The following is a 27,692-nucleotide window of genomic DNA, read 5'->3' as shown; positions in this document are numbered from 1 at the left end:
ATGAGGGGAAATGCAATTTTTTTATTTATTTAGGTGTTTATAAGATGGCTTGGTTAAAATTTAAGCTCTTCTTTCTGAGAGCAATTGAGAAGGTCTGCTCTAGAGTAAGGTTTATTCCATCAGACTCCTAAACACATTGTTTAACTGTAAAACCTAGCAGATATTTCAGTTGTTTTTGTTTTTAAGCTAGCATTCTGACTACACTTTTGATACCAGACTTAATGCTTCTAAATATTGAATTAAAAATCATAAAGAAATTACAAAGTTTTTCTGAGATGTGGAGGAATAACAGCCTGTGTTCTAACAGAACATAGGAGGCAGTGTTGGCTCATAAAGATGTGACTTGGCACAGTAGCTGTTGGTCTAGACTTCAGTATAACCTATTTTGAGATAAACAGTTCCACATGAGAGGATGTGGAAAATGAGGGCTTTGATGATTTTTTTTAATTGAGGTTTTACTCACATTCCCATTTTCACTAGCAATTTACAGTATAGCACAAGATACTCTTTTGAATAGTGCATGAAATTCCTATTTCTCTTAGTCCGTAAAGTTCCAGCAAAGTTCAATATTCAAGAAATAAAGATGCAGTTCAAAGGCTGTTAGAAGTTGCTCCTTGATTTTTTTGTAATTTTTTTTTGTTAAGGTTTTAAAATAAACTGTTAGATCATAGCAGGGGAACTGTCAGAAACTTAATAACTTTTACAATTCTCATTATATTCATAAAGTTTATTATACACAGAATAATCTCAGTGGTTTGCAAATGAGTTCATGGCTCTCTTAGCAGGATAGGTACTGGAGGTCTTACAAACCTTCTTAAATTGCTTTTCTCAGTGTTGAAAACTGAACTGCATAATAGCTTTGTGTAGTGTTTCCTGTTGTATATGCGTTTGGAGATCAACATACAGCTGCTACGTATGTATGAAGTGTTTAAGGCCAGGTTGGATGAGGCTTTGAGCAGCCTGGTCTAGTGGAAGGTGTCCCTGCTGCTGACAGGGGGGTTGGAACTGGATGATCTTTAAGGTCCCTTCCAACCCAAACCATTCTATGACTCTATATAAAGAGACCTTGATCCTTCTCAACATCTAAGTATAAATCTTTAAACAAGCTGTTGACCAGAGCACGAGGCCTATAAGCAATAGAGTTTAATTCCTTCACCCTTTGTAGTATATAACTTTTACAATTCTCATTATATTCATAAAGTTTATTATACACAGAATAATCTCAGTGGTTTGCAAATGAGTTCATGGCTCTCTTAGCAGGATAGGTACTGGAGGTCTTACAAACCTTCTTAAATTACTTTTCTCAGTGTTGAAAACTGAACTGCATAATAGCTTTGTGTAGTGTTTCCTGTTGTATATACGTTTGGAGATCAACATACAGCTGCTACATGTAAAGAGACCTTGATCCTTCTCAACATCTAAGTATAAATCTTTAAACAAGCTGTTGACCAGAGCACGAGGCCTATAAGCAATAGAGTTTAATTCCTTCACCCTTTGTAGTATTCAAAATGACAATTTTAAAAAGCTTCATAAAAGAGTCCAGATATCTCTCAATTTTGAGTTCCTGAAGTTTTTCTGAGTGGTTTTTTTCAAGTACCTCCAAACCTAAATAGGGTGCAGGTTAAAGAAACCCTGCTTAGCCTTCTGCCTCTTACAGTCAAAAGGCCATAGGTAATGGAGAAAATCAGCTGGGTCTGAACAATTAATGCTGCGATAAGTTGTTAAAAAATATAAAATAGAAACTATTTCAAGTTGCTGAATGTTTACACCCCAGAAAGGGGGTGGTAGTAGTGTCTTTCTACTGACAAAAACTCATAATATTTAGAAGGAAAATGAGACTACAAAACCCTGAAAATCAGCTGGGTCTGAACAATTAATGCTGTGATAAGTTGTTAAAAAATATAAAATGGAAACTACTTCAAGTTGCTCAACATTTACACCCCAGAAAGGGGTGGTAGTAGCATCTTCCTACTGACAAAAAGTCATAATATTTAGAAGGAAAGTGAGACTACAAAACCCCGAGTTTATTTTGTTTTTCACTGGATTCCCCCATTTTTTCCTCATTTGTACTCTGAACTGTGTCATTAAGGCTCAAGAAATACATCACTGCATCTTGCAGTGTTGTACATTCATCATTTTGCCTGTTTGCTTGATTTGGTAGCAATAGTTGGGCAGTCTTTGTGACCTGGGATGGCACCCAAGGATTTCATTTTCTGACTTCCAAGGAAAGAGGAAATATCTTTCCCCACATAACTGTCTCCTGAAGTATTTGAGGATTGAACAGGGGATAATTTTGATTGTTGGTAAGGCTGTTTTTTCACTGCTGGAAAAGACTTACTGGAATGAAGCAGATCACAGGTATCCCAATCTCAGGTGTGGAAGTCTGTGGGAGGTAATCATAGAATCATAGAATGGTTTGGGTTGGAAGGGACCTTAAAGATCATCCAGTTCCAACCCCCATAATTAGGTCCTAGTGTGCAGGGACTGTAAATCTCCACGTGCTGGACTTCAGCTGCCTTTTTATGTATAGTTTATAATAGGGGGTTTTTTTGGGAGGGGGGATGTTTTCTTGAGCATGGTAGGCATATATGCTTGTAAGGGAGGAATTTTGAGTCTAGCAAAACTGCAGGCTCTCATGAGTTTGTTTCTATTGCCTTGACAGTTCTTAAATTGTGGGAATTATCGACTGTAGTTGAAGGATGTTATCTGTTTGCATAGGCTCACAGATATATACGATCTGTTTGATTACAATACTTTTGGAAAGCATGCCTGCTATCACCCTTCTTCTCTGCGTGTGGTGGATATTAAAGTCTAAACTAAAATATGGGAAATTTATTTCTGCTGGCAGCGTACTGAATGAACTGTTATGACAGCTCTTCACTTGAAACCGAAGGCTGAACAGCCATGTCTTACAAATGCAATGCTTATATTAGAGATGTTAAACGTTTGGATTGCTTAACTAAATTCAGTGCCAAAGGGAGATAGTCTAAATGTTGACATTTGACTATTGCTCAGCAGTAACCCTTCACACAGTTCTGTGCATCAAAGTGGTTTGATGCCAATAAGGTCAGGGAGTACACTTGGAAGGAAAATACATGTTCTTTCGCTAATTCCCTTTGAAAGTTACAGGATTTATTGCAAGGTTTGCTGTAAAACGACAAAAAGGTACCTAGAAGTTGGCTTGGGTATAACTGGCTTCATTCTTAATAGTTCCTGAAAGGTGGCTCATACAGTCAGCTACTCACAAGGGACGAAACCTTGACATCTGCTTGCAGTTATGGAAATAGTTTTGTTTTTTCCCCACTCTCAAGAGATTTGTAAGAGTGTTTTTTAAGGCATTTAATTTAGAATGATACCATGCTGTGGAATCAGAGTGGCGCTGTTTTGCATCCCTTATTCATGGAAATGAACTGCTGTAAGGCATGATGGTGTGTCTCTGTTGTGTGGTTTAGGAAGTTAAACTTTAAAAGTACTAGGGAAAACATGCTGCAATGAAACTAGATTAGATTGCTCAAGTTTATCTGGTTCTTCGAGAATCCAGTTAGGCCAACATAACAGTAAAGAGGAAAGGAACAGCACTGTTGATTGATTCAAACAGGAAAAAAAATCAACAGTAAATAAACACATTTTAGCCACATCTCTGTCCAAATTTAAGTGCTTCCAAATTATGTGGAAGTGCTTTTATTATTATGTGGAAGTGCAATTATTAAGTGCTTTCTCTAGATGAAAAGAGGTGATTTTGCCCTCCCCTCGCCCTTACCCCCCAATAATTGTCAAAAGGAGGTTTGTTTTATTGATGTATTGAATCTACTTGGTTTATATGTTTTGGAGATAATTTAACAGTAGTTTTGTGATTCACAGTTTGGAGTTATTTTTCTCACTATGGCTAAAATCCTATATATAAAAGCTGATTTTGATGCCTGTACCTTACTTTTCCAGATTTATTCACTGTACTGATGATTCCCCTGATCCTTCCTTGGACTATGAGGTAGGACTTTTTGCATGATTTCTGGGTAACGTAAATGAATTTCTCACAGGCAAGGAGCCATCTGTGCTTGGCTACGTGCCCATAAAATTTTGTTTTGTTTGTTTTAATTGTGTTGCTTGGGCAGTGTAGGGAATTCTGGTTAAGCATCACAGGTCAGAAGGAGTTCATTATATTACAGATCAGATGAGCTAAAGTTCAGACTCTTGAAGCTTCCTTGCAATTTCATCACATGTCTTGTCAGGTTTTGCCAGGAATGACAAGTTCAGTAGCTGAAAGTCATGTGTTCTCGATAGTATGCTGCTTGTGAGTGTCACCACCGAGGTTACTCAGAAAGAAGCTAGCTGTAGTGACTGGGGACTTCCTGAACTGAAGTGGTCTGTCCTATCTTGTTTCATAGGCTTGTTATCAGATTAAAATGTTAAGCTAGCGATGTAGATATTAACAATACTCTAAACTGTTTGTGTGGTGCTGTTGCTTTTAGGATAGTGTCTAGTCATTTCTGTAATAATTTTTATGTAAATACAGCACAGGACGTGTAAAAGTTGGAACAAAGAGTTTCATCTTTACACTGCAGTTGGGAATGTCATCTCTGATTACTGAGGTCTTTCTGCTGCACTTGATAGATGTTGGGAGTTTCCAGTATCCGGTAACAGTAATTGAGGCCTTCAAAATAATGGATACATCTGAATATTTCAGCTTAGGAAATGCAGAAACTTGAGAAAGTGCCAGAGAGATGCTTTAATTACCAGGCAGTCTGTCTTATTGACTATAATAGTTGTGTTACTATTTCTCTCCCATGTCCTTATTTAAACTAGTTTGTGCCTTCAAAGACGTCACAGAATTCTGCTTGGGTGTGTACCAGAATAGAGGTTGATTTGGTTAAATTTAATTCTGCTCATCAGCTGTTTTGACTAGGGAGCAACTTTCTGCCAATTCCATGACAGATTTGTTGTGTTCTACAGCAGGGTTCTTGTTTTCCATGCTTTATCATTAATGTAACTTTGAAGTTGTTTCATAATTTCACAGTTACAGATGCTGTAAAAGTGGAAGAGCATCACGTAATTAAGGTGGGAAGGGACCTCAGGAGGCCTCTAGTCCATTCTTATGCTCAGAGATGGGTAAGTGATAGGATCAAAGTTACAGATGCTGTAAAAGTGGAAGAGCATCAGGTAATTAAGGTGGGAAGGGACCTCAGGAAGCCTCTAGTCCATTCTCATGCTCAGAGCTGGGTGAGTGATAGGATCAAGTTGGGTTGTGCCCCTGGCCAGCTCCCTCCAGTTTATATGCTGAGCATGACATCATATGGTCTGGAATATCCCTTTGGCCAGTTTGGGTCAGCTGTCCCAGCTATGCCCTCTCCCAGTTTCTTGTGCATCTCCAGCCTACTTGCTGGCAAGGCATGAGAAGATGAAAAGTCCTTGGCTTGTTACTTAGCAACAACTAAAACATCAGTGTGTTATCAGCATTTTTCTCTTACTAATCCAAAACACAGTACTATACCAGCTAGTAGGAAGAAAAGTAACTCTGTCCCAGCCAAAACCAGGAGAGTGTTTTATCTGGTCTGAAAAGCTCAGTGGATGGAGGCTGCACAGCCTCTGTGAGGGAGCTGTTCCAATACTGGACAGTTCTTGTGGTGAAGAAGTTTCTTCTTGTGTCCAGTCTGAACCTTTCTGCTTCAAATTAGTTTGGACTAGATGGTCTTTAAAGGTTCCTTCCAACCAAAAGCATTCTGTGATTCTATGAAATTAATATTAAGTCTAATTGCTTTGAAGTATTTGCTGAGATGATTATGGGAACTGCAGATTAAGATTGTTTTGTTTTCTTGTATCAGTAAGAACTATAATTCCAGCAAAACTGTAGATCCAGAAGGCATGCTTGTTGACAAAAAGTTACCTGTTACCTTTCTGAAACAGTATGTTGTCATTTGTTCTTCCTCTACAGCTCGTTCTTCGCAAATGGTGTGAACTCATCCCTGGTGCAGAATTCAGATGCTTTGTCAAGGAAAACAAGCTTATAGGTAAGGATTTTCTTAAATATAAAATCATTAGGGGAAGCTCTGAGGAGTTTCTTTGCATTCCTTGAATCAAAGTTAAATCTGAAGACTTCCTTCTTATCACGTCTCATTTCTGGAATTAATGTTTTCTTCTTCTTTCTGTAATTTAAAGTGTGATATGCCACATTTCTCTTCCCACCATATTTGAAAGCCTGACACCACAGCATGCTCGGTATTACAGTGGGCTCATTCTTAATTCTTACTGCTAATTCAGAAACTTCATCCAAAGGCTGTTCTGTGACTCTTTTATATTCAGGAGTTGCACTGTAGCCAGCTTGCAGAATTAATACAGAGGCAATTGGGTATTATGATAAAATGTGAACACATGTAGATATTATATGCAGAAAACTGGGGAGGTCAGAACATGTCCACAGGTGTACAAGGTGTCTGAACTCATATTATATTCAGTGTAGCTTAGTCAGGAAACCTGGTGATCTTTTACTGTGGTTCAGAATCCTAAATGTAACATGTTTGAAGCAGCACTGAACAGCAAAGTTATCCACAGCACGCAAAGAGCTGGTGGGTGCATTGGGAGGCAGCTGGAGGACAGGAAGACTGTGCTACAGTGTGTGTTGTAGGCAGCTGTAGTTGAATTGTACTCCTCTAGATGTATTGACTACTCTCTGCTGACTATAACAGGAGCTTAGACATCTAGTGCACATGCAGGTGCTTGAATTGAGGGGTTTAATTTCAGGCTAAATATTATTCTGGAGTATGAATTTGGTTTTGGTGTGGTCCAATGTGGAATCTTTAAACATGAACAGAAATGTAAATAGCACAGGATTGGTGCACATTTGTCATTAACAAGATTGAATCATTCTGTCTAAACTCTTCTGACAAGGAAATGTTACAACAGTGATGGAGCAAAGCTCTAATCCAGACTTTGTAGGAAAGAAGGAAGTGATTTTATTTTTGCTTTAAAACAAAACCAAGTTTGCTCATTTTGTCTGTCATATACCTACATATTCAGAAGCACCAAGATGCACATATGCCAGTGGTTTGTCCAGGATTCCCTGTGCTGGTGTGGAAGGGATGGGATATTAGCTATTTAGTCCTCGTTATTTCTCCTGGCTTCTTCTCAGCATGTTGACTGTGTGATTGTTTTGGATGTGCCTTTTTGTATCTGTTAGGAGCTGTCAGCAATCTGTTGCTCCATCCTGTCCCACCTCTATGAATCATTAGGAACATACTCCTCTTTCTTTGTTTCTTGATCTGGGCGTCCTATGGAGTTGCACATAGATGTTTTGAGATGTGCTAATGTAGGTGCTGTCAACACATGCCATTCTCATAGCCCTTTTATTTGGCTGTTCCTTCTGGTGCTTCCACACTCATCTTCCCATTCTCTCTCCATTTATGCCAATTGCAGGGTTTATTACAGTTCTCTGTGACAGAGTTTATCTTCTTAATAGCAGAGATTCTCCATTAAGCTGGCATTGCTTAATGGCTACTGACATAGCATTTTGAAGGGGGAAGAGCTGAATCCTGTCCTGTTATGGGCTGCTGCAACACCACAGCTGCCAGAGATACGTGTCACTGTAATAACCTCTAAAGCATTTGAATGTAGACTTATTATAGAATATATATCTAGTGCTATATAGTTTCAAATACCTCAAAGCATTTGTAAGGTGGCTAACTAAACACTCTGTATGTTTAATTACTAGGCTTTGAAACCTAGTAGATCTACCAGTATGGGGGTTTTTTTAGCTAGCACTCCAGCTGCATTTCTGAAGACAGTTCCAAGATATTTCACAATATGTTCCCATCCTCTTAAAATTAATAAGCCTGTCAGTCAAGCTAAGGAGTGATACTTGCACAGTGTAGTGAATGATTTTCCAGTTGCACATCTGCATCCCCTGAGATGCCACCATCTCTTGGTTTTTGTTTTTAGCCCTGAGTTAAGCTTTGCAGTGATATTAATAATTGAAAGTTACACTGGCATCATAAACTTCATATGAATGTTTCTGAAGAGGACATCTTTGGAGGTAGTCAGCATTGTCTTAGAGTAAAACTTAATGTCTGTGTTTTGTATATGGTTAAAATAGCGAAATGCCATCACTAATACATCTTTCTTGGGGGTTCTGGCTTTTTCTTCCCCTAAATAGTGTGAGTTACTCATTCTATGTTGATGGGCCGGGTCTTGATTTGACATTTGTCCAGCAGAGTATTGCAGTGGCTTATGTTGACACATCCTATATGAGAACTTCTGTCATTTAAAACGCATGCAAGTGTATAATCCTGTTGATGTCAGCTTAAACTACTGTCTTCTAGGCAAACAAGTATCTGAAATTAAAAGCTTGTGATGTAACTGGGGTAGTTTATCAAATGTCAGATATGCAAGACAGCCCTCAAGGTGGGCAAATGGAAGAAATAAGGGACTAGACTGCATGTTATCTCGTTGATTTTAGGATTTAAGGTTTCACCTGTAGTGCCTTATCAAACAGGTATGCCTTATTCCACGCTTAAAAAATCATTTAAATGAGGATGGTTATGGTACACTAGGATCTATCATCTTTGCTAATGTGCAGTCTTAGCCTCTACCCCTTTCATTTCATGGTTTCAAATTCTGGTCCCTACATTTGATGTGCAGAACAGAAAAGGTTTTTGACTAGAGTAACCAGAGGGAATAAAACTGAAAGGAAAAGACAGGAACTGGAAATTTAAACACAGGCAAAGGTTCCTCCTGAAATTCACTTAAAAATAGTAAAAGCAGGTATGTATAAAATGAGACTCACAAAAAGTAGGACAGAACTGTTCAAGGAAAAGATTCCTAATGGAAGTGCTTTAAGTATAGGAGAATAAAGCCAAACAGCGAGTCATTGGTAATGGTTGAAACTTGGGAGAACCCCATCTTCTGAAATACAGTTTGTAACATGCATGCCTCTGATAACTGCCTTTTGCCTGGTTGGGTTTTTTGCACCCCTAAAGCTCTTTATAATCAACTCAAATTCTTGACAGGTATATCACAGAGAGACTACACTCAATACTACGATCATGTCTCTAAGCAACATGAGGAGATCTGTAGGTCGATACAGGAGTTTTTCAAGAAACACATACAGTATAAGTTTTTGGATGAAGACTGTAAGTATCTTAAAGGCTTTAATTAACAAGGGGAGCATGGGGGAGGGAAGGAGAGTGTTTATGAAGGTTTTTAAATGCTTATTGCACACATAGTTACAAAGACTTAAAACCAAAAATGAAGGGTCTGCCTCTTTGAAGTTTTTCTGCAGGATCCTGGGGTGTTTGAAATGGAAAGGGATTGGAGGGCAAACTCCATAGAAATGAGACCTGTCTTCCTGCCCCCTTGCTGCTGCTGAGACAGGCTCGTTTCCTCCACAGTGCACTGAGTTGCAATGTGCTAAATTCCAGTTTATTGCTGGAGATCAGTGGAAAAATGGACACTTCTCAATAAATAACAGCATCCACAATATTTTATGTCTGTGGATATACATCTTTCTCTCTCTCTCCATAGCTACTGCTTTCACAGGGCTTGGTTCTTTGGAATCTGGGAGAGTCCTATAGCTCTTGTGGCTAGAGCGTGCAGAGCAATGTAGTTTTTGGATGACTATAAAACTGGGAACAAAAAACCCCTGAAGGAATAGGCTGATGCTTTTCAGGAAAACAGAATGAATGGGTGAAAGATACCTTCAGAAGACATAATGCCTTTTTTTTTTTTTTTTTTATAAAGGCTTTTTCCTCCTTTTACTTGTTTTTAATGAAGAAAACTTCTAAACCTGAGAAGTAAGGTAGGAAATACATAACAAAAGGCATTCAGTAGTAAGAAGAATACTTTTATTTTTATTTTTACTGTTTATAAAGATGTTGTCCTTTGCTGCTAAAGTATGGATGTATTCCTTGAAGAAAGGATTTGTAAGTTTCTTTACAAGAACCTATAATAATTTTTCCTAGAATATTGATACACAGCAGTTTAACTGCTGATGCTTTTGGATAAAGGACTCACTACCTGATACACCTAAGCAGCCCAGGTAAATTGTCTTGTTCTTTAAATGTGGAGTCCTTGGCAAGTCTTAGTGGAATTAGTTTCCTGATGTGGTTTAGTGAGAATTGAATGGGTGTGATGGGTTGTGATGGGTGTTCAGGAGTGGTGAAAAATATGATGAAGGAATTTAAATTGAGTCTGACATGGGCCAAACCTCAGTTTAGTAAAATACATAAACATAAGAATTGTCTGTCAGTTGTACTATCTTATATAAAGCTTTGAATACTCAACCTCTAGGTAATTTTTGAATATGGTTAATTATTTTGCTGAGCCACCATAGCAGTCAAATAGATCCATCCTGTCTGACTTTCTGAAAAAGATGCCTTCTAATGCCAGTCTAATTTATATTAAAATTCTTAATAATTTAACTCTTCAGGGTTCCTTTATTTCAGTCCAGAGAATTTCTCAAGGACCACTGCTTGGAGAAAACTAGTAGTTTGGAAATCAGTATACTAATTTAATAGGTCCATAGCTCTCATGTTTTGAAGTAAAATCAGTCATAGAGATCTGACATTCTGATTACTGTCTTTTAATTTTCCTCTGTGTTCCAACAGAGGAAAATTTTAGCTAGTATGTAGTCAACTGTGATAGATAAGAATTTAGGGCACTATTTTTGGAAATTGATGCCTAGTTTTAGGCTCTGAAACTGCTCTCGGGTGAACTGAAAGGTCTGAAGTGTCATCTTATGTAAAGGACCTTAAAACTATGCCATTTGAGTTGCTTTCTGGGAAAAGGAGATTTCAGGATGACCTTTTGGGGCAAAGGTTTGTTAACCTTTTGTTCTTAGGCACTAAATGCTGGTGACTTCTCCATCTGCAGAGAAATGCCGTGCAGAAAATGTTTTCTGTTTTTTTTTTTTTTTACCACTTTACATTCATCCCCCATCTTATCTCTTGATCCACTGTCTGGTAGCATATGTGTTGTTAACAATAAAAATCTGGGTTTACTTGTTTGTCTGCTTTTAAAAGGAAAGGTATTATAGCTTTTTTTTTTTTTTTTTTGGTGACTTCTTGTTTTGTTGGGGATTTTGATGCTGTTAGCTCTGCTTTTTCCAGTTGGTCTGGTAGCATCTCCAGATGGAAGAGTTGAGTCAGAGCAGCTGAAGCATTGCAGAGTCAGAGCAGTAGGATAACAGATGGGTGAATGCTTTATAAATACTTCTAAATGATAGAACCTTCTAAATACTTTTCATGAGAGCCCAGTACGAACAGTGTTCTGGAGGTTTTGATACTTACTGTGCAGTCAAGCCTTGACTTACCCTCTACTTTGAGCCATTGCTGGTAAAGTTTTACTACAGTCTCACCAGCACACAACGCTCTTGCTCTGAGGTGGCCCCTGAGAAGAGGGAACAGTTCAGGTCTTCTTCTCTGTTCAGTGTTTGTGAGTGTCCTGAACTGGTCACCAATGTGCCATCAGTCTTAATGGGGATATAAATGCTACTAAGTGCTGTTAGCCTTAATGATTGCCATAGGCTTGCTTTAAGCTGACGCACAGGCGTCATTTTATAATAAATTTATAATAATTTTATAATAAATAAGTTTTCCATTAATGGAACAGGACTAATGAGAGTGCACAGTACAGGCAACAAGTTTGGTTGAGCAGCTGTAGAAGAAATCTAGAGTTGCTGTGCTCTTTGTGTTGATGACTTAGTTAGCTTGTCTTCTTGAGAAAATCTAGCACTTAATTCCAGAGTGACATTTTAAATTGACGTAACTGAGCTTGTGCAAGAAGCTGTGTGGATTTTTTAGGCTGTATGGTCAAAAAAACACCTACGTGACTGGCTTTGGTGCAGCTGCATTATGTTTTGCCCTTAGCCCAGCCAACTTTGCATGAAATGTTAGATTAAGCTGCTGAGCAGCTTTACATGCGTGAATGTCATCAGTCAACATCCCTGTTACTGACGAGCAGCTTCCTGAGTAGCTGCAGAGGCTCAAGTGTTCTTCAGTCATATCCTGAGTTTAGTTTATCCCACATGTATTGGGAAATCTCTTAGCTGAAATATTCCCTTCCTTATTGGTGAAGGAAGTGACAATACAGCATTTGTCTGAGGTTGGTTTTTTTTTTTAAATCTGACTTTTTTATTTTTTTTGTCTTTCTGCTAAACTGGTACAACTTCTGCATGTAGTCATGCCTGAATGCTTATCTATTGATTTCCCTAGCTGAATAGAAAGAGGAATCAAAGATTTGTTTAGCCATACAGAACAGAAGCTAATAGAAAGGTGTACAAAGGTTCACGCTTAATTAAGTCAAGGGAAGGGACAACAGTAGAGCTACCACAGAGCAGCTTTGCATCAGTCACTGAGTAGCAAAGGGTCTGTTTGGAAGAGCTGTTGATAATGAGTAGGTGTGCTGTATCTGCTCTGGGTTACATTAAACACAGCCATTTCACTGCTGCCTCCTCCTCAATACGCCCACCAACCCCTTTGTTCCTACAACCTGTTAGTCTTGTTATCTGCTGAAGTCCTAATCTCCTTCAAGCAGGAACTTTCTCCTATTAAATGTTTGTGCAATGTCTAGCACAATGGAGTCTTGATCCTTCCTTGAAACTTCTCCATTCTGCTGTAAACCAAACAGCAGTAAGAAAACAGAAGATAAGCTTCTCCCTGGGCCAAGAGTTTATCAAATGTGCTTTGCTGGGGGGGAAAAATCAGCAGAAACCAGCATTAAATGGAAAAACCGGCAGCCAGTCTCTCAGTGCATTAACAGGAGTTCTTGAAATGTTTCAGCTCCCTCTTGGAAATAAACCTAATTCTGGCTTGCAGTTCTTCAGACATATTGACTTTGCAGATTGTGCTGTGTACACAAGTACCTACTCAGATTTAGACATCTTCTGTGAAATGATATATCTTTTAAGATTAACTTTTTTTTTTCTCCTTTTCAGTTGTTTTTGATGTGTACAGAGACAGCAGGGTAAGTGAACATTAGGTTGTATATAATTGTTTATTCTGTGGAAACACTTCCTGAAATGCTACATAGATGAAGCAAATAAATAGCTTCATCTTCCTAGAAGTGGTCCTGGCAAAAAAGTACAAACTAAAAAACTGCTTGATGTTATCATTCTGTTCTGTGGGTCTTTTTCTATGTTAGACTCTGTCCACAGTAGGAGAATAATAGGATTAGGACTGTAAATATGTCTGTGCCAATGATGTAATTATTTAGTAAATATCTTCCAGAGGAGTAGTCTGTCTTAAAGCACGTAACTTTGACTTGAGCTGCAATTCTGTCAGTGCTATGAGTCTACGAAAGGTAATTTGGTTTTCTTCTAAGTTAGACACTTTATCAATATCATGCAGCATCATCAGATAGTTTTAGCAAGGTGCTAGCTCTGTTGCTAAGGTTTCTTCCACATAGTGCTTATTCTGTGTTTGACAGAAATGTATCTGAACATTCAGACAGAATGGCTGGGATATTTAAAAAAATGAGGCAGGGGTGCTATTTTGCTCACTACAAAAAAATTTGGAGGATACTTACTACCTTTTCTTGCAAAAATCATAGAACCAGAGAATGGTTTGGGTTGGAAGGGACCTTAAAGATCATTTAGTTCCAACCCCCCTGCCATCAGCAGGGACACCTTCCCCTAGGGCAGGTTGCTCAAAGCCTCATCCAGCCTAGCCTTGAACACTTCCAGGGAGGGGGCAGCCACAGCTTCTCTGGGCAACCTTTGCCCAGAAAAAGGGAGCATTCCTTGGACTTTTCTTTTATCCTGTGAAGATTGCCCCTATAGCATCTGAACTCATCAAAACTAATTATTAATATTTCTTCAGACTATCCTTGTGAGGTTGGTAAATGGTAACTTGTCCTTCACATATGGAAGCCTATGGTACCACGGGATAATTGTCAAAAGAGTATATGAATGTGGTGTGCCCTGTTTCAGACAGATGGAGGCTAATTTTTTCTTTTCAGACTGCTCCAGCTGTGGTTCTGAGTACTCAGCAAATCAGAGCTCTGAACATCCAGGTAGTGATGGAATGGGGAGAAATGTCTCATCTAAACTTCAGATGCTGATATCTGAGTGAATCACCTTAACCTCTCCTAGTATCAGTGAAGAGAAATAGGTCTGATGAATTGTTCTCAAAAGACACACGTGTATTGTTCTAAAAGCACCCACAACCAAAAATGCATTATGTAGCGTTAAATCTCAAAAGCTGATTATGGAACCACAACCTGATTGTGAGGAATCACATTATTGCACAAGAAGTAATTCTTTGTTTTAACTTAAATGTCTTTCCAAATCCTAAACCAGAAATGCAAAAAAAATGACCATATACTTTTGCTATATACACTTATGAGTCTCACACTTTGCCTTGTTTACAGTTCATGGGATTGGAGAAGGTCTTGATTTGAGTTGAGTTGGGAGTAAGTCCTGATTCTGACTTTGAATGTTGCTGAAATATTTTGTAATTGCGTAATAGTAAATCATGCCATAGTTTGCAAAACAAAAGCTAAACAGGAATGTTTGTCATGTGGAAAAAACCAGCTCTAAAGGCTATTGTACTGTTACTCAGCCCAATTTTTAACATAGGTGCCTAAAATCAGGCTACGTGCTGAAAGCAGCCCTGCTGAATGGTCATGAAAATTACCTGCCCAGGCTCAGATGATCAGACCTAGGATGCTGTCAGGCAGAATGAGGAGCAGCTCTTCAGTATGAGACCTGGTTCTGCTGTTGGGTACTCTGCCTCACAGCTGAGGTTCGAAGATAGATTATTTAAGTAAAAGGTTTCAGCCTGTGTGATCTCAAATGAGCAGTGTTTATTCATCTGTCAAGATAAAATATATCTTTTTGCAGATATGCCTTCTACCCTCAGGTCTTGTAAACTGCCAGATAGCCCTTTGTGTGTCAGATCCTCCTCCTTTCACACACACTTCTGTGGTTTGCAGCTGTATTATTCATCGCTCCCTTTGTACGTGAGTTATAGGCAGCAAAAGAATATTGAGTGTTGCTGCGAGTGATTAATTTCCAGAGCCCGTGCTCCTCACCAGACTGGTTGCACAGCAACCTCACCTACAGAATGAGATAAATGTCCAGTGTTTACTTATTTTAAATTCTTTCAGCTGTAAATATTCAGCTTGGAGAAGCTTGTGTTTTGATATGGTTGTGAATGAGAGCAGCCCCCTCCCCGTGCTTGCTCTAGTTACTTGAGAGACTGCACAGAGTAGGCTGCCCCAGGTCCTGCTCGTTGGGTTGGAGGGTGGTGTAGAAGCAACGGTGGCCTGGTTGAGAGCAAGCTTTTGTTATGTCTGCTTTTCCTGTTACACTCTCTTCACCGAGCTCATCTGAGCTAGTGCCTGACTTGGCAGACAAGTAATTTTTTAAGGAAGAAACATTGTCATACAGACTTCCAAACCAGATGATCAGCAGACCTAGCTCTGAAGAGGTTATGTTGCAGGCCAGGGAGCTTGTTTTCACTTTGATCCACCTTTGTGGTTTTGTTTGTTTTTTTTTCCTCCTGCTAGCAGTTCACAATCGTTGCACAACAGCTGCCAAGCCTGAGAATCAGCTCTGCTGTTGCTCTTTGTGTATCTCCCAGGTGTTTACACCTTGTAACCATGTTCAAGACAAGTCACTGTGGTAAGACAAAGTGTGGTGGATGGCTCCTGACCACTGCTAGCTCACAGCTGCTTTTGTTAACCTGCAGACTAGTGCTTGTGTCTCTGCCTTGTGAGCATTGTCACTGTGCATGAAGGTGCAGCTGGAGTTAGGGACATGTAACAGTTCAGTTTGCATTTTATCTATCTCTTAACTTCCTTTAAACAGTCTTTGTCATAGACACTTCCTTTCAGCATCATGTTGCTTCACGCTTTAGTAAAACAAAGCGTGAAGCTGACACGATACAGTAAATCTATTTGTTCCTCTTTTAGAATGATAAAAAAAATAATCTTATATAATACAAGTTGTTTTTTTTTTTTCCTCCTCCAGATATGTACAACTTTGCTTTCCTGCCTTGTGCATTTCTGTGCTCTCATATGACAAAGATTACTAATACGAGATGATTGCAGATGAATAGCTTTACTACTGCTCTTAAGTTACACAGTACAAGTCATCTTAAACTACGTTTAAATCATGACATTGCATTTAACACTTGAAAGAGCATTTAATCTCAAGAGAAAACAGTTTGGTTGCTGACCCAGCGTTATATACACACTCTTTGATGAGCCTTGAAAAGGGATATTTAGTTTGTTCCACCACTTCTCATGAATTTGCAGCTACCAAAGCTCAGTGCAGATTTAAGACCATCTCAGGGAAACAGTTGGTGTTGTAAATGGTGTACATGTTGTAAATGGGAGAAATACTGTTGGGTGCTCGCGAAAACCAAGTGTCACTTTCAGTAGTTTCAAAACCAATTTTCAGTTTTTCCAGAGTACATCTCTTCTGTAGAGAGATGATCTTGAGTTCCTATGAAAAAGCTGAGTTTTGTGTATTTGGGGTGAGGAGGGGTCTCTAGAAAAGCCTTTCATAGGGAAATCCTTTATTAAGTATAAGCATTTATGATGCAGGGAAAGATTCTCTGAACTGCTGAATGAACTTTGCCAGCCATTGCTTCTGTCTGTTATTAAATTGGTTCATTAGGTTGTTTTTCTAGTGTGATAGAATGAATCTGAAATTACAGATTCCTCCTCCTGCTGCCTTGGAGCTAACATGTCCCCATTAGCAAAAGTAAAACATCACTTATAATGAGAATTTGTGACTGCCTTTTGAAGAGGAACAGAGATGGAAAATGAGAGCAGAGCTTGCCCCTTTTTCACTCTCTGCACCAATGGTGTCAATATTGGTGCAGAGGTGTTGCAACTTAGCCACGCACATTTGTGCTTCTTCACCCTTCCAGAACAAGTAAGAAAGCAGTCAGGTCTGTGTCCCTGCAATTCACAGTTTCTTTTGTAGCCGTCTGGTTTCAGTGCTGCTGTTGAGGTGCATTGGCTTCTTAATATTTGCTCTGCCAGAGCTGTACCCCATGGATATGAAATCCTTTACTGGAAGTATTGTACCCCATGGATCTGAATTCTTTCCTGTGAGGGTGGTCAGACACTGGAACAGGTTGCCCAGAGAAGCTGTGAATGCCACCTCCCTGGAAGTGTTCAAGGCCAGGCTGGATGAGGCTTTGAGCAACCTGGTCTAGTGGAAGGTGTCCCTGCTGATGGCAGGGGGGTTTGAACTGGATGATCTTTAAGGTCCCTCCCAACCCAAACCATTCTGTGATCTGCCCTGAGAGAGAGAGAGACCTGTGAAAGCCTGTGTGCAACCACAAGCTCACTGGTTGGGTTGCTGGCTCAGTTCCAGTTTACAGGTAATATCACTGGTTTAATCTGTGCTGGGACTCCCCCCACCTGCACGTGTAACTCACTGTGGAAGTTAACAGACCAGGCGGAGCATTTCTCTTCTCTATTGTATGGGTTTCCATGCATTTCCTATTCTATAGTGTGTTAGTGCCTGTGGGGGTGGCTTAAGCAGTGTGGGTGGGAGGGGAAGTCTCCATGTTACTTGGTGACTGAAGGCTTCAAAAGCATCTTTCTAAGTTAGAAACCAGATGGCTGTAGTGTAAATCATTGAAGATATTTGCTGTTTGTATCAAGACAGGGAGGATCTTTTAAAGAAAGAAGATCCTTCAGGAATGAGGGAAAGAAAGAGAAAACGAAATAAGTTTTTAGTAGCTATACAGACTTCCAGATGTAGTACTTGTTTTACTAATTCTTACTACCAGTTGTATTCATATTTCATTATGATTTATTATAGTTTTTTGTGTTTTTAGAATAATAACACTTTCTTGGGTAAGAAAAGATGGCCCTTTGCTGGGGGTTGTATCTTGAGATGGCTTAAGGAACACAAACTATTTCTTGCTCCTCTGCAGATATCTGTTACCTTTAAGTATGTTAGATTCTCTGCTTTCATTTTTCACCTGTAAAACAGGCACAGTATGCTGTTGTGCATACTACCAGGTCTGCTTGGAACACAAATATATCAAAGATGAGGCAGGAGAAACTAGCCTGGACCACTAGTAATGGCTATGTTCAAAATGCCTTTAAATTATTCTTTATTTTTCTATATCTGTGCAGAACCTTTCAGCTTTCATGGTCTCCACTAGCATTTTGCAGACGCTGCTCTGTATTTTTAGAGTCCCTTCTGAGACCAAGGACAGCAATTCTTGTAGACTGCTGAATGTACAGCAGTGCTGAGGTGGCTTTTGATGGAAAGTGCAATCCCTGTTTGGGTGGGTGGGTTGGTTGGTTGGTTTGTTTTCCCATTCCTTGTTCATACTGTCTGGGGACCTTGGAGCACCATGGGGATTAGACAGAACTTCTGTGGTCTCATCTGAAAGCACCTTGCATAGGACTGGATTCAGCTTTTTTGAGCTCTGTCTGATCTTCTGTTTAAAAGAAAGAAACAAATTAGTTAAGTCATAACATACTGTGTTTTAAAACTGTGTCTAATGTAAAGGATATTAGAATATTTTAAGTGCTTAAAACCAGTTGGTTTAAATCTTGACATCTTTTTGTCTAAAGACTAAGCACACTACAGTAATAGATGTGTATTATGATTTTTTTATTTTCTTTTTTTTTATATTTTGTTTTAATTCTGTGGCTTGTTTTGATTCATCTATTGTTCCATTGCAGGGTAAGATTTGGTTAATAGATTTTAACCCATTTGGTGAAGTAACAGACTCCTTGCTGTTTACGTGGGAAGAACTGACCTCTGGGAAAAACTTGAAAGGAGACCAGGGTGAAGGGGAAGCAACAGAACAGGTACAGCCCTGTGGTGAGAGAGGCTGGCTAACAAATCCAACAGACCTTATGGCCTTTTTTTTATTTGTTTGTTTTTTTCTTTGTTATAATCAAATTGTGATGCAAATCCCATTGAAGTAAATGAATGTCCTTAACTCATGAAGCGTAAACTCTTTGTGAGCAGAATCTACCTTATTAGACAGCAGTTAATCTCAACTAGTATCCCATGCTGGCTTTAGATGCCTGCAAGAGAATTTTTAGTGCAAATGGTACAAGCCCATATTGTAGCTTAGACCACATTGTGAAGCAGATGCCCTGAAACTTGCTCTTACACAGTTTTGATACTCTTTTCAATTTCTCTTAAAATCTGTTCCTTTTCTATTTAACCACTTAAAGTTCTGATTTCTTCCTGATATCTGTCATACAGTTTCCCAGAGTTCCAGATTTATGTTTGGAGGGAGGGAAAAAGAAGCTTAACTTCTGTCTCTTCCTCATATCAAATATCCTCAGGGAAGCCTTGTCCTCTGGTTGAACTCCCTGACTTGCAGAGCAGGGCTTTTCTATCCCTCTTCCAAGCTGCATTGCCTCCATAAAAACAAATAGCTTCCTGTTAATACAGAGAGAGAGAAATAGTCTTCATTTATTTGTACTCCAGCTTTTTTTTTTCACTGCATGCTTAAGACTGAGTCCTCACATCTTAATGGGTCCTTGGACAGCTGGATAGAAGATATGAAGTAATATGTTACTTGATCTTGGGAAACACTTGGTAGTTGTTTGAGGAGAGACAGGTAGTCAGAAAACATGGGCTTTTCTTTATTTTCTAGCTGTTAAACTGCATTAGAGGTGACTGAAATGAGCTGATTGTAATACTGAGCTTTGCTTTAGTTCTGTTGCCGTTTTCATAAAACACTGAAAGGGAAATACACCGCTCTGCAGTCTGTCCTTCATGCCCTTTTCTCTTAGTCTCAACGTGTGTCATTCATGCCCTTTTCTCTTGGTCTCAACGTGTGGCTATTGCTGTATGAAAACCCACTCAAAGAACCTTCCTGCTAAAGGCTGTGTCTCCTTTATTGAAACACACTCCCAATTCTTGAGCTGTCCATGGGACACCTGAATTTTGTTTTGAGGGTTTCTTTTAGTCAGGGCCAGACGCGTTACACAGTTTTCTCTGGTATAAGCCTGAATGAAAAGTAGAATGACTTGTCTTCATGCTTCAGCTTAGTTCCGATCACAGAATCTGTTGTGAAGTTACTGAACTCCTGTCTTTAAAATGGAGCTGCTTATTGCCATACAGTGAGCAATTATGTTGCACGACAACACATTGAACTAAAAATTTTATCCGTTTACCCAAAACCTGTTGCTACAATTGAGCATTTAGAGATATTTTTGGATCTTTTTTTGAGATATTTTTTCCTTCAATAAGTAAATTGATTGGAAAGCTTAGTTCGTAATTTCTGTAAGGTTATAGTTGCAAATATGGGTTTAAACAAGGAACTTGTGAAGACAAGTTTAGGGATTCTGTCATTTTCTTTATCCACATATTTATGTAAATGCTGTTGCCCAAAGTTCCTTATAGCTCCATTATTACAGCACTGTTATAACCATATGTATGTTAAATGCATTAATAATTGATACACTGTAGAAACTTTAAAGTGAGGTAATTAATGCCTCTATTTGACTGTTACTAGCACTTTAACTTTTACTCTTATGTGGGCAGAGTTTTTAATAAGAAAACTACAATTTTTAGAAAGCACAGGTTTAGTTGAACGAACGCCAAATAAACTCATTGGCAAAGTGACTCAGACAATCTCATGGAGGAGTTCAAAAACCATTGCTAGCTTTATTCACATACACTGTTCTTGTCTCATTCAATATCTTTTCCAAAGGACTATCCAGTTTTCCGTTGTACAAACAGTAAAGTTACTGTCCAGCCTAGTCCGTATCTGAGTTACCGACTGCCGAAAGATTTTGTGGACCTTTCTACAGGAGAGGATGTTCACAAATTAATTGACTTTCTTAAACTGGTAAGAACTACTGAAAAAAATTTCCTTCTGACCTTCAATCTTTGTGAAATGGCAACATCCAAGTGCCTGGAATTGTGTTTTTGTAATTAACATAGGTTACATAATTACGGCAAAAGTATGAAGCTATCATACAGTGTATTGTTGGGTTGTTTTCTTGTTTTTTTGGGTTTTTAACTGATGAAGAACAAGCTTTCATACTGATCTCACTTCAGTTAATTAGTTTTATCTTTATGGGAAGCAATGAATGCAGTTTGACAAATTTTACTGAAGGACCTAACTGTTTTCTTATTTAAATGTAAATACAAATGTAGTATAAATGGAAATGTATTTTTTGAATGGCTGAAGCTAATGCTTTTAAGAACTTCTTTAAAAGTTATAATGTAAGTATATTAGGAAAAACCTTAAACACTTGTTCCTTTTTCAATACAATTTCTTTGTTCCTTTGAACAGTGACGTGAAAACGTGACATCTTTGTAAGTGAGGGAAGGGAGGTCAGGTTGTCTCCACCTTGACCACTGACTTCTGCCACCACCATGTTTTCTGGTTCTTGTATATTCTATTGATTAATGTATGGGGTAAATCTTGTTCTTTACTGGAAATAAAATCCTGTAGTTTGGGATGGGGGAGAGGGTTGATATTGCTCTGTTCCATTTGCTGGAAACATTATCTCTTACCATTCAAATAATGGCTTAGAAATGCAGTCATTGTCTAATATCCATTGTATCTGGAAACACTTGTCATGATTTATTAGTGCTCTTAAATTCAGATAACTGTTCTAAAATCATGAACTCTCCTGTTCTGTTGACAGAAAAGAAACCAGCAAGATGATGACTGAGGTATCAAGAAGCATTACACTGAATTACAAGCAAGAAATGTGGCAAAAAGCTATATTTAGCATAACTATTAAGCTATCAATTTAAAGAAAACCTGCTTTTTATAGTCAGTGAAAGAACTTAAGAGCTGCTCATCCTGTGTGTCTGTTGGCTCATATAAAAGAGTAGAAAAGGTTTTTCAGGGAAACATGAAAGGCCAGGGTGAGTTCTCACTGGATTCCAGGTTAAGTGCAGTTATATCATGGTGCAAGCAAGCAACAATCTGAGTGCAGCTGAAGAACTGCTTTCCTGTCTCATGATGTGAGGATTGATGCCACTGAGGTATGCCATTGGACTCTTCAGTGATAAATATGACAACATTTAATGCTTGTGCAGTTAAAACATCAAACATTCTCTGAATTTAGGCACAGTCTTGCTTAAGATATGGTATAGTCACAAGGAAAGAAAAGAATGTATGTTTTTTCTGTAGTAACCTTTTAATATTGTAAATTTACTTTGTTTTGGGAGCACTTCTCATCCTTTCTTTATGTCAAAGAAGAAAAGAAAAAATGAGGAGAAGGGATTTTTTTTTCTTTGTTACGAGGGATAATGTTTAATTTCAGAGAACAGCTGTAGCTATAGGAGACTACTTAAGGTTTTAAAATTTTGCATTTCAGGAATTTGAAATTCTGAATGCATTTCAAATAAAGTAATATTTTCACAGTGGATAAAGCTATGAAATTTGTTAAACTTCACCAAATTTCATTTCATTTTCATAGTAAAGCTTTCTTGAAACTTATTTTTTAACTTGATTGCATACTAGATATCATCTGTGACTTTAATATAAATAGTTAACATAGCATCAGCCTGTGATTTTTATATCATTTCTTTTGTATCACATCTCTGCATTCCTTAAGGAAATTAATATTCTTTCAGCTCTTAAAATTCTGTATTCATTTGGTGGTACTTCATGTTTTTTGTATAAAAGGAAGCTTGGCTAAATTTGGGGAAACACAAGTTCTTGTTATGGATTGTGGTTATTTGGGAGGTGGGGAGAGGACAGTTTCAGATGAAGAACCAGCTAACTTTTGGATATAAGTGTTTACATGGCATTAATTTGTTAACTGTGTGCACAATTCCTGTTGAAAATAAAGGACATTTGGAGGTGCTCACAGCCCCGGGAAGTTGGTTCCTGTTTCAAACCAGTTATGTGACACTTTGTGCGTGTATATAAAGCTGTTCATGTTTCTTTGCATTGCTTTTGCTGTCAAATTGATATGGTGCTCAGTTACAATCTGTTCTGAGATGTTAAATTTGAGCTAGATGTTAAATTATTACTCACTGTCTTTATTTTTCTTCAGTTTTGAATGAATACTTACTCTAGTTAAAGATTATGCAGATTAAGAATCCAGTTCTACCAAATGTATTGATGAAACATCACAGATTAAAACTCCTGGAGTCTGAGAGTATGAGATCTGCCCTACCCTTGAAGCGATGGAATCTCCTTTTCAATAGTATTTTGTACACAGTAGATGATCATTAACTCAGGGCTGAGCTCTACCTGATCCTGCCGTACTGCAGGGCTTTGGATGAGTTTTTCTCACCATTATCAGAGGGATTATTTGAGTATAAATGTCTTTAAATCAGGTAGGAACTTCAAAACTTAAAAAATCTAGCCACGCTTCCTTTACACAGATAATGCCCTGGAATTTTCAGCAGATTCATAAATGTTTCTGAACTGCAGATTATTGTCTTTAAAAATACTGAGTCCTGATTTAAAGCTGTAGGTTATTGTCATGCATCTTTTTTGTGGTCTCCACTAGTTAATTTACCATTATCACATCTTTCTGGGCTGGGTATTCACCAGAACATACATGGTATTGGGACCAATTTGGTGGGACCCTGTGCACTCTGTAGAGTGTCCCTTCAGGTGAGTAGGCTGGAGCCAAGATAAGTGAATTCAAAGTTTGTGTTTCTCCCCTATAATTTACTAACAGATGACCAAATCTGAATTAATGGACTGCTCAGCCAAGCTATCAAACACTGATAGCTAACTTCATTTCAGAGTTACAGTAATTTATGCCACTTCCTCTGGGCTTAGTTTTAATGAAGAACCATAAAAGGTAGCAGAGCAAAAATATTAGTCCCATGTTCAGGTCTTGATACAGAAGGAGTCCCCACTATAAAAAATCTGTTCTGCATAATAAGAACCATATTCTTACAATTTAAATACATACCTTTATTTTGCTTCTTTTTCCAACTTCAGGTAACCAGATGTTGATTATTTTTTTTTGTCTGCTGGATTAAAGATTCCTCTTCTAAAATAATTTTCATCCATATGACTTCTTGATCTGTGAGGATAACTAACAAATATATTCCTCTTGAGGGGCTGAGGAAGCCAATGTTGATACATTAAAAATGCTTCAGATCAGTTTTAAGCTGAATAGTATATGACTCTTCATTCTGTTTCAGGTCATCACAAAATCAGTTTCTACCTCTAGCATTCATACAGAAATTTAAAAATTCAGAATTCCAATTTTTCAGGTCCTTTTTCATGTGTTTTGAAGATATGATCACCATTTGCTGAGTAAGGACTAACTATATACTATATATTCTTAGTTATATGCTTAAAACATTATAGAAAGATAATTGCAATCTTGTCTAGATGACAAACATAAGAAGTTTTGGAGGGAGGTGGCCTGCAGTTGTTTTATACAGATGATATGCTTGCCAAACACTCAAAGTCTGGCTGTGTCTAATGGCTCAAGTGTAGTGAGGCTCAGTTCTTGGGCTGCAGCTCTGCCAGGAACACCAAAGAAAAGTTCATTATGTCACAGCCAATGCTTGCAATAATTAATCTCCCAGATGGATAGTGGGAATCAGGGTTCCAGTAACCCTGTAAGTAGCAGTTACTAACATGTACTGGCTTAGTTCAGGATTTGGAATAATGCTCCTGTACTTCTGGGCTGCAGACTGTCCAGTCTGTTTGTATTCCTTTGACTCTTCTTTTTCTAGTGTTGTCCACATCTTTCCACCAATCTGATACTTGGGTGAATGTTAAGATCATAATAAGCAGCAGCATGGATAATACTGATCTGAATTTTAAAACCTCTCTCTGTCCACTTTCCCTCCCTCTTAGAAAGAGTTGGTTTTGAGTGGTGCTCTGTAATAACTGAAAAAAACCCTGAAAATAGGGGAATAATAACAAGCTCTGAGTCTTAGTAACATGAATGCCACTTGTTCAATTCTGGTCACAGTGCATGGCTTGTAAAAATCTTAACTGACTAGAAATTTCACGCATCTTATGCACTCACCTGTTGCTGATCTCCAGGATGCAGTGCTGGCCAGAAAAAGGGTACCCAGTGAGATGCAGTTTAGATGCCCATATAAGCAATACAGACGATTAGACCAAACTGTTCATGGTTTCAGGCTTTCAGGAGAGCATTGCCAGATGAAAGGACTCCAAAATATATCAGTGGTAGCATGGAGATGGGGAATAGCATGGCACAAACTTGTGTAGAAATACTTCTGGTACCTTGGTGAATGACTGAGTTTAGCTTTCACCAACTGTCCCAAACCTGAAGTGTCGAATAGCTGGAGAAGACCACGGGGTATCTGTCAGTGAGTATAAACAAGCCAATCATCTTGGCAACTGGTAAATAATTTCAACCTCACAGTCCAAGAGTATACAATTCAGGTTGTGTTTGGGTAGCAAGTCTATCACTTGAAGAAATAATATTGAATTAAAATATATATCTTTGGCTAAGAGAAGATGGACCTTAAAGCGTAATACAGAAACAGACTGTAGAGCTTTTGGTCATGATGGATACTTGGTAATGCTGATATTTAGAGGCTTAATACATCTCTTAACTAAATTTGCTTGGATGTTGAAATAACAGTGTCTTTGTTTCTGTTTGAATTTGATGACTTTTGTAAAGAGAAAGTCTCCAGCTTGTGGTCATCCTGAAATGATATAGAATTAAAATAAGACTTGATGCCATAACTGGGGTATTTTGAGCAGACTTGAAGCTTTCCCAAAGGTACAGAGTACTTAATCAGTAATGTGTGATCATCGAGTTTTATAGTAATAAAGATGTTGGTGCTGCAGTAAGAGTGTGGGGTTTTTTTTGGGGCGATCAATCAATGCCTGCTGTATTTCTGTGTGTGAACTATTGTAGCAATGTATTCCCTGGGTACCGAGAGTGTTTTGACTGCTCTGAGTTATTCTGTTAATACCTGAACAGGCTTCTTCCAACAACGTATTTTGGCAGATTGTAAGGAAAACTTGGTTGGCTGGTTGATCAAAAATACTGACTTCTCAGAACCTTTCTGCATGGAAGCATGCTAGTTACAAATAAACTTTCAGGAGAGATTTGTGACTCCTAAACAGCATTTCTATCCAAAGGAAAGAAAAAAGTCAATACTTGTTATTTCTTGTCTTTAGGGCTCAAATCCAAAGGGTGGAGATGCTTGACAGTTTTGGCTTCTATCTTAGCTTCTGCTGTGAACCTGTGTCCTGACCAAGTGTTGCACTTCACTGATGTAAATGAATTATTTGTTGGAGCTGGGACTGTAAGACACAGGAGAGAGTGGATCAAGAACGTGTTAAGCTAAAATGTCTGTACAGCAGTATGAGGAATACACAGGAGGAACAGAACTCAGTGTCAATATGTGTCACAAATAGTTGGTGGGTGTTGCAGAGACTTTGGGAGATGAACTGCAGCACTGGAACAGACACACCTGTGGTTCAGGAGGGGCTGGAGGCACGATGCTGAACATCAGCAGTGTCTGTATTTCCAAAGCTTGGGAATCATAGAATCACAGAAGGGGTAGGGTTGAAAGGGAACTTTTAAAGATAATCCAGTTCAGCCCTCCTGGGCAGGGACATCTTGCACTAGATCAGGTTGCTCAAAGTCCTGTACAGCCTTACCTTGAACACTTCCAATGATGGTGCATCCACAGCTTCTCTGGGCAGCCTGTTCCTGTGTCTCACCAACTTAATAATGAAAAATTTATTCTTTAATCTCAATCTAAACTGACTTTCTTTCAGTTTAAAAAAACTGCTGCCCCTTGTCCTGTTGCTACAGGCCCTGCTAAAAAGTCTCTCCATCTTTCCTATAAACCCCCTTTAAGTATTGAAAGTGCACTGTAAGGTCTCCCCGGAGCCTTCTCTTCTGCAGGCTGAACACCTCAGCTCTCTCAGCCTTTCTTCATAGCAGAGATGTTCCATCCCTCTGATCATTTTTGTGGCCTCCCCTGGACACACTCCAACAGGTCCATGTATTTCCTGTGCTGAGGACTCAGAACTAGACACAGCACTGCAGATGGGGTCTCACCAGAGTAGAGTAGAGGGGCAGAATCACCTCCTTTGACCTGCTGGCCATGCTTGTCTTGATGCAGCCCAGGGTACACTTGGCTTTCTGGGCTGTGAGCGCGCATTGCTGGCTCATGCCCAGTTTTTCATCTATCAGTATCCCCAAATGATGAAGTCTGGTGGAAATGGGAGGTAGCCCTTGGATATCTATTGGGAAAGTACCCAACTTGGGAAGACTTGAAAAGACAAAAGAGTTAATGGATTTTTTTTCTCCAGAGGGCGGGGTTCATGTTTCAAAAGGTACAGGGTGTTATTCTGGAGCTGGCTGTTCTGAATTACAGTCAGGCTTATTAGAAATGGTTAAAAATCTTCAAGTCAGAGGTAATTCAAGTGAAAGTGGCTGTGGAGTTGGCATTTGGTGCTCTTGAGAAAGCAGGGATATGAGAGAAGCAGAATAAGGACCTCAGAAGGCAGCTTTGATAAGTGTGGGTGTCGATGCCTGGGTCCGTTTGGGAGATGATGGGATAACTGAAGAGAGGTGCTTTTTTTTTAATGGCCCAGCAGCAATCTCCTCATGTGAAGAAAAAATGACATAGCAAGGACTTGTAAGGATCAATCAAAATGAAACTGCAGAAATGGCAAGGAAAGGCGCATGATTAAGTGTGAAAAGATGGATGATTCAGAGAAAACTGATGCGTTTAATGTTTTCTTTGCCTCACTGTATCCTTTTTACAAGCAAAAGAAGGAAACGGAACTTGAATTATCACAAAGTAGCAGAAAAATGGCACT

The 27,692-nt window shown here is 38.8% G+C and overlaps 1 protein-coding gene across 1 annotated transcript in view; it reads left to right on the top strand.

The window, feature by feature from the left end:
- The window catches only part of CDC123 (cell division cycle 123), a gene marked incomplete at its 5' end in the record, with an annotated part of 33,754 nt that extends 12,142 nt beyond the window's left edge, over positions 1-21,612 (top strand). Inside the window, 7 exons of the mRNA XM_010176949.1 lie at positions 3,940-3,988; positions 5,930-6,005; positions 8,997-9,119; positions 12,920-12,948; positions 18,646-18,774; positions 20,640-20,777; positions 21,586-21,612. Of these exons, the coding sequence (XP_010175251.1) occupies positions 3,940-3,988; positions 5,930-6,005; positions 8,997-9,119; positions 12,920-12,948; positions 18,646-18,774; positions 20,640-20,777; positions 21,586-21,612 (571 nt within the window). The remainder of the gene's footprint in view (positions 1-3,939; positions 3,989-5,929; positions 6,006-8,996; positions 9,120-12,919; positions 12,949-18,645; positions 18,775-20,639; positions 20,778-21,585) is intronic.
- Between the last annotated feature and the right edge of the window lie 6,080 nt (positions 21,613-27,692).

This window comes from Antrostomus carolinensis, unplaced genomic scaffold (assembly GCF_000700745.2).
Source record: "Antrostomus carolinensis isolate BGI_N321 unplaced genomic scaffold, ASM70074v2 scaffold23671, whole genome shotgun sequence".
Classification (NCBI taxonomy): Eukaryota; Metazoa; Chordata; class Aves; order Caprimulgiformes; family Caprimulgidae; genus Antrostomus; species Antrostomus carolinensis.
Note: the sequence above shows the minus strand (reverse complement) of the source record. Positions and strands in the feature narration are given on the sequence as shown.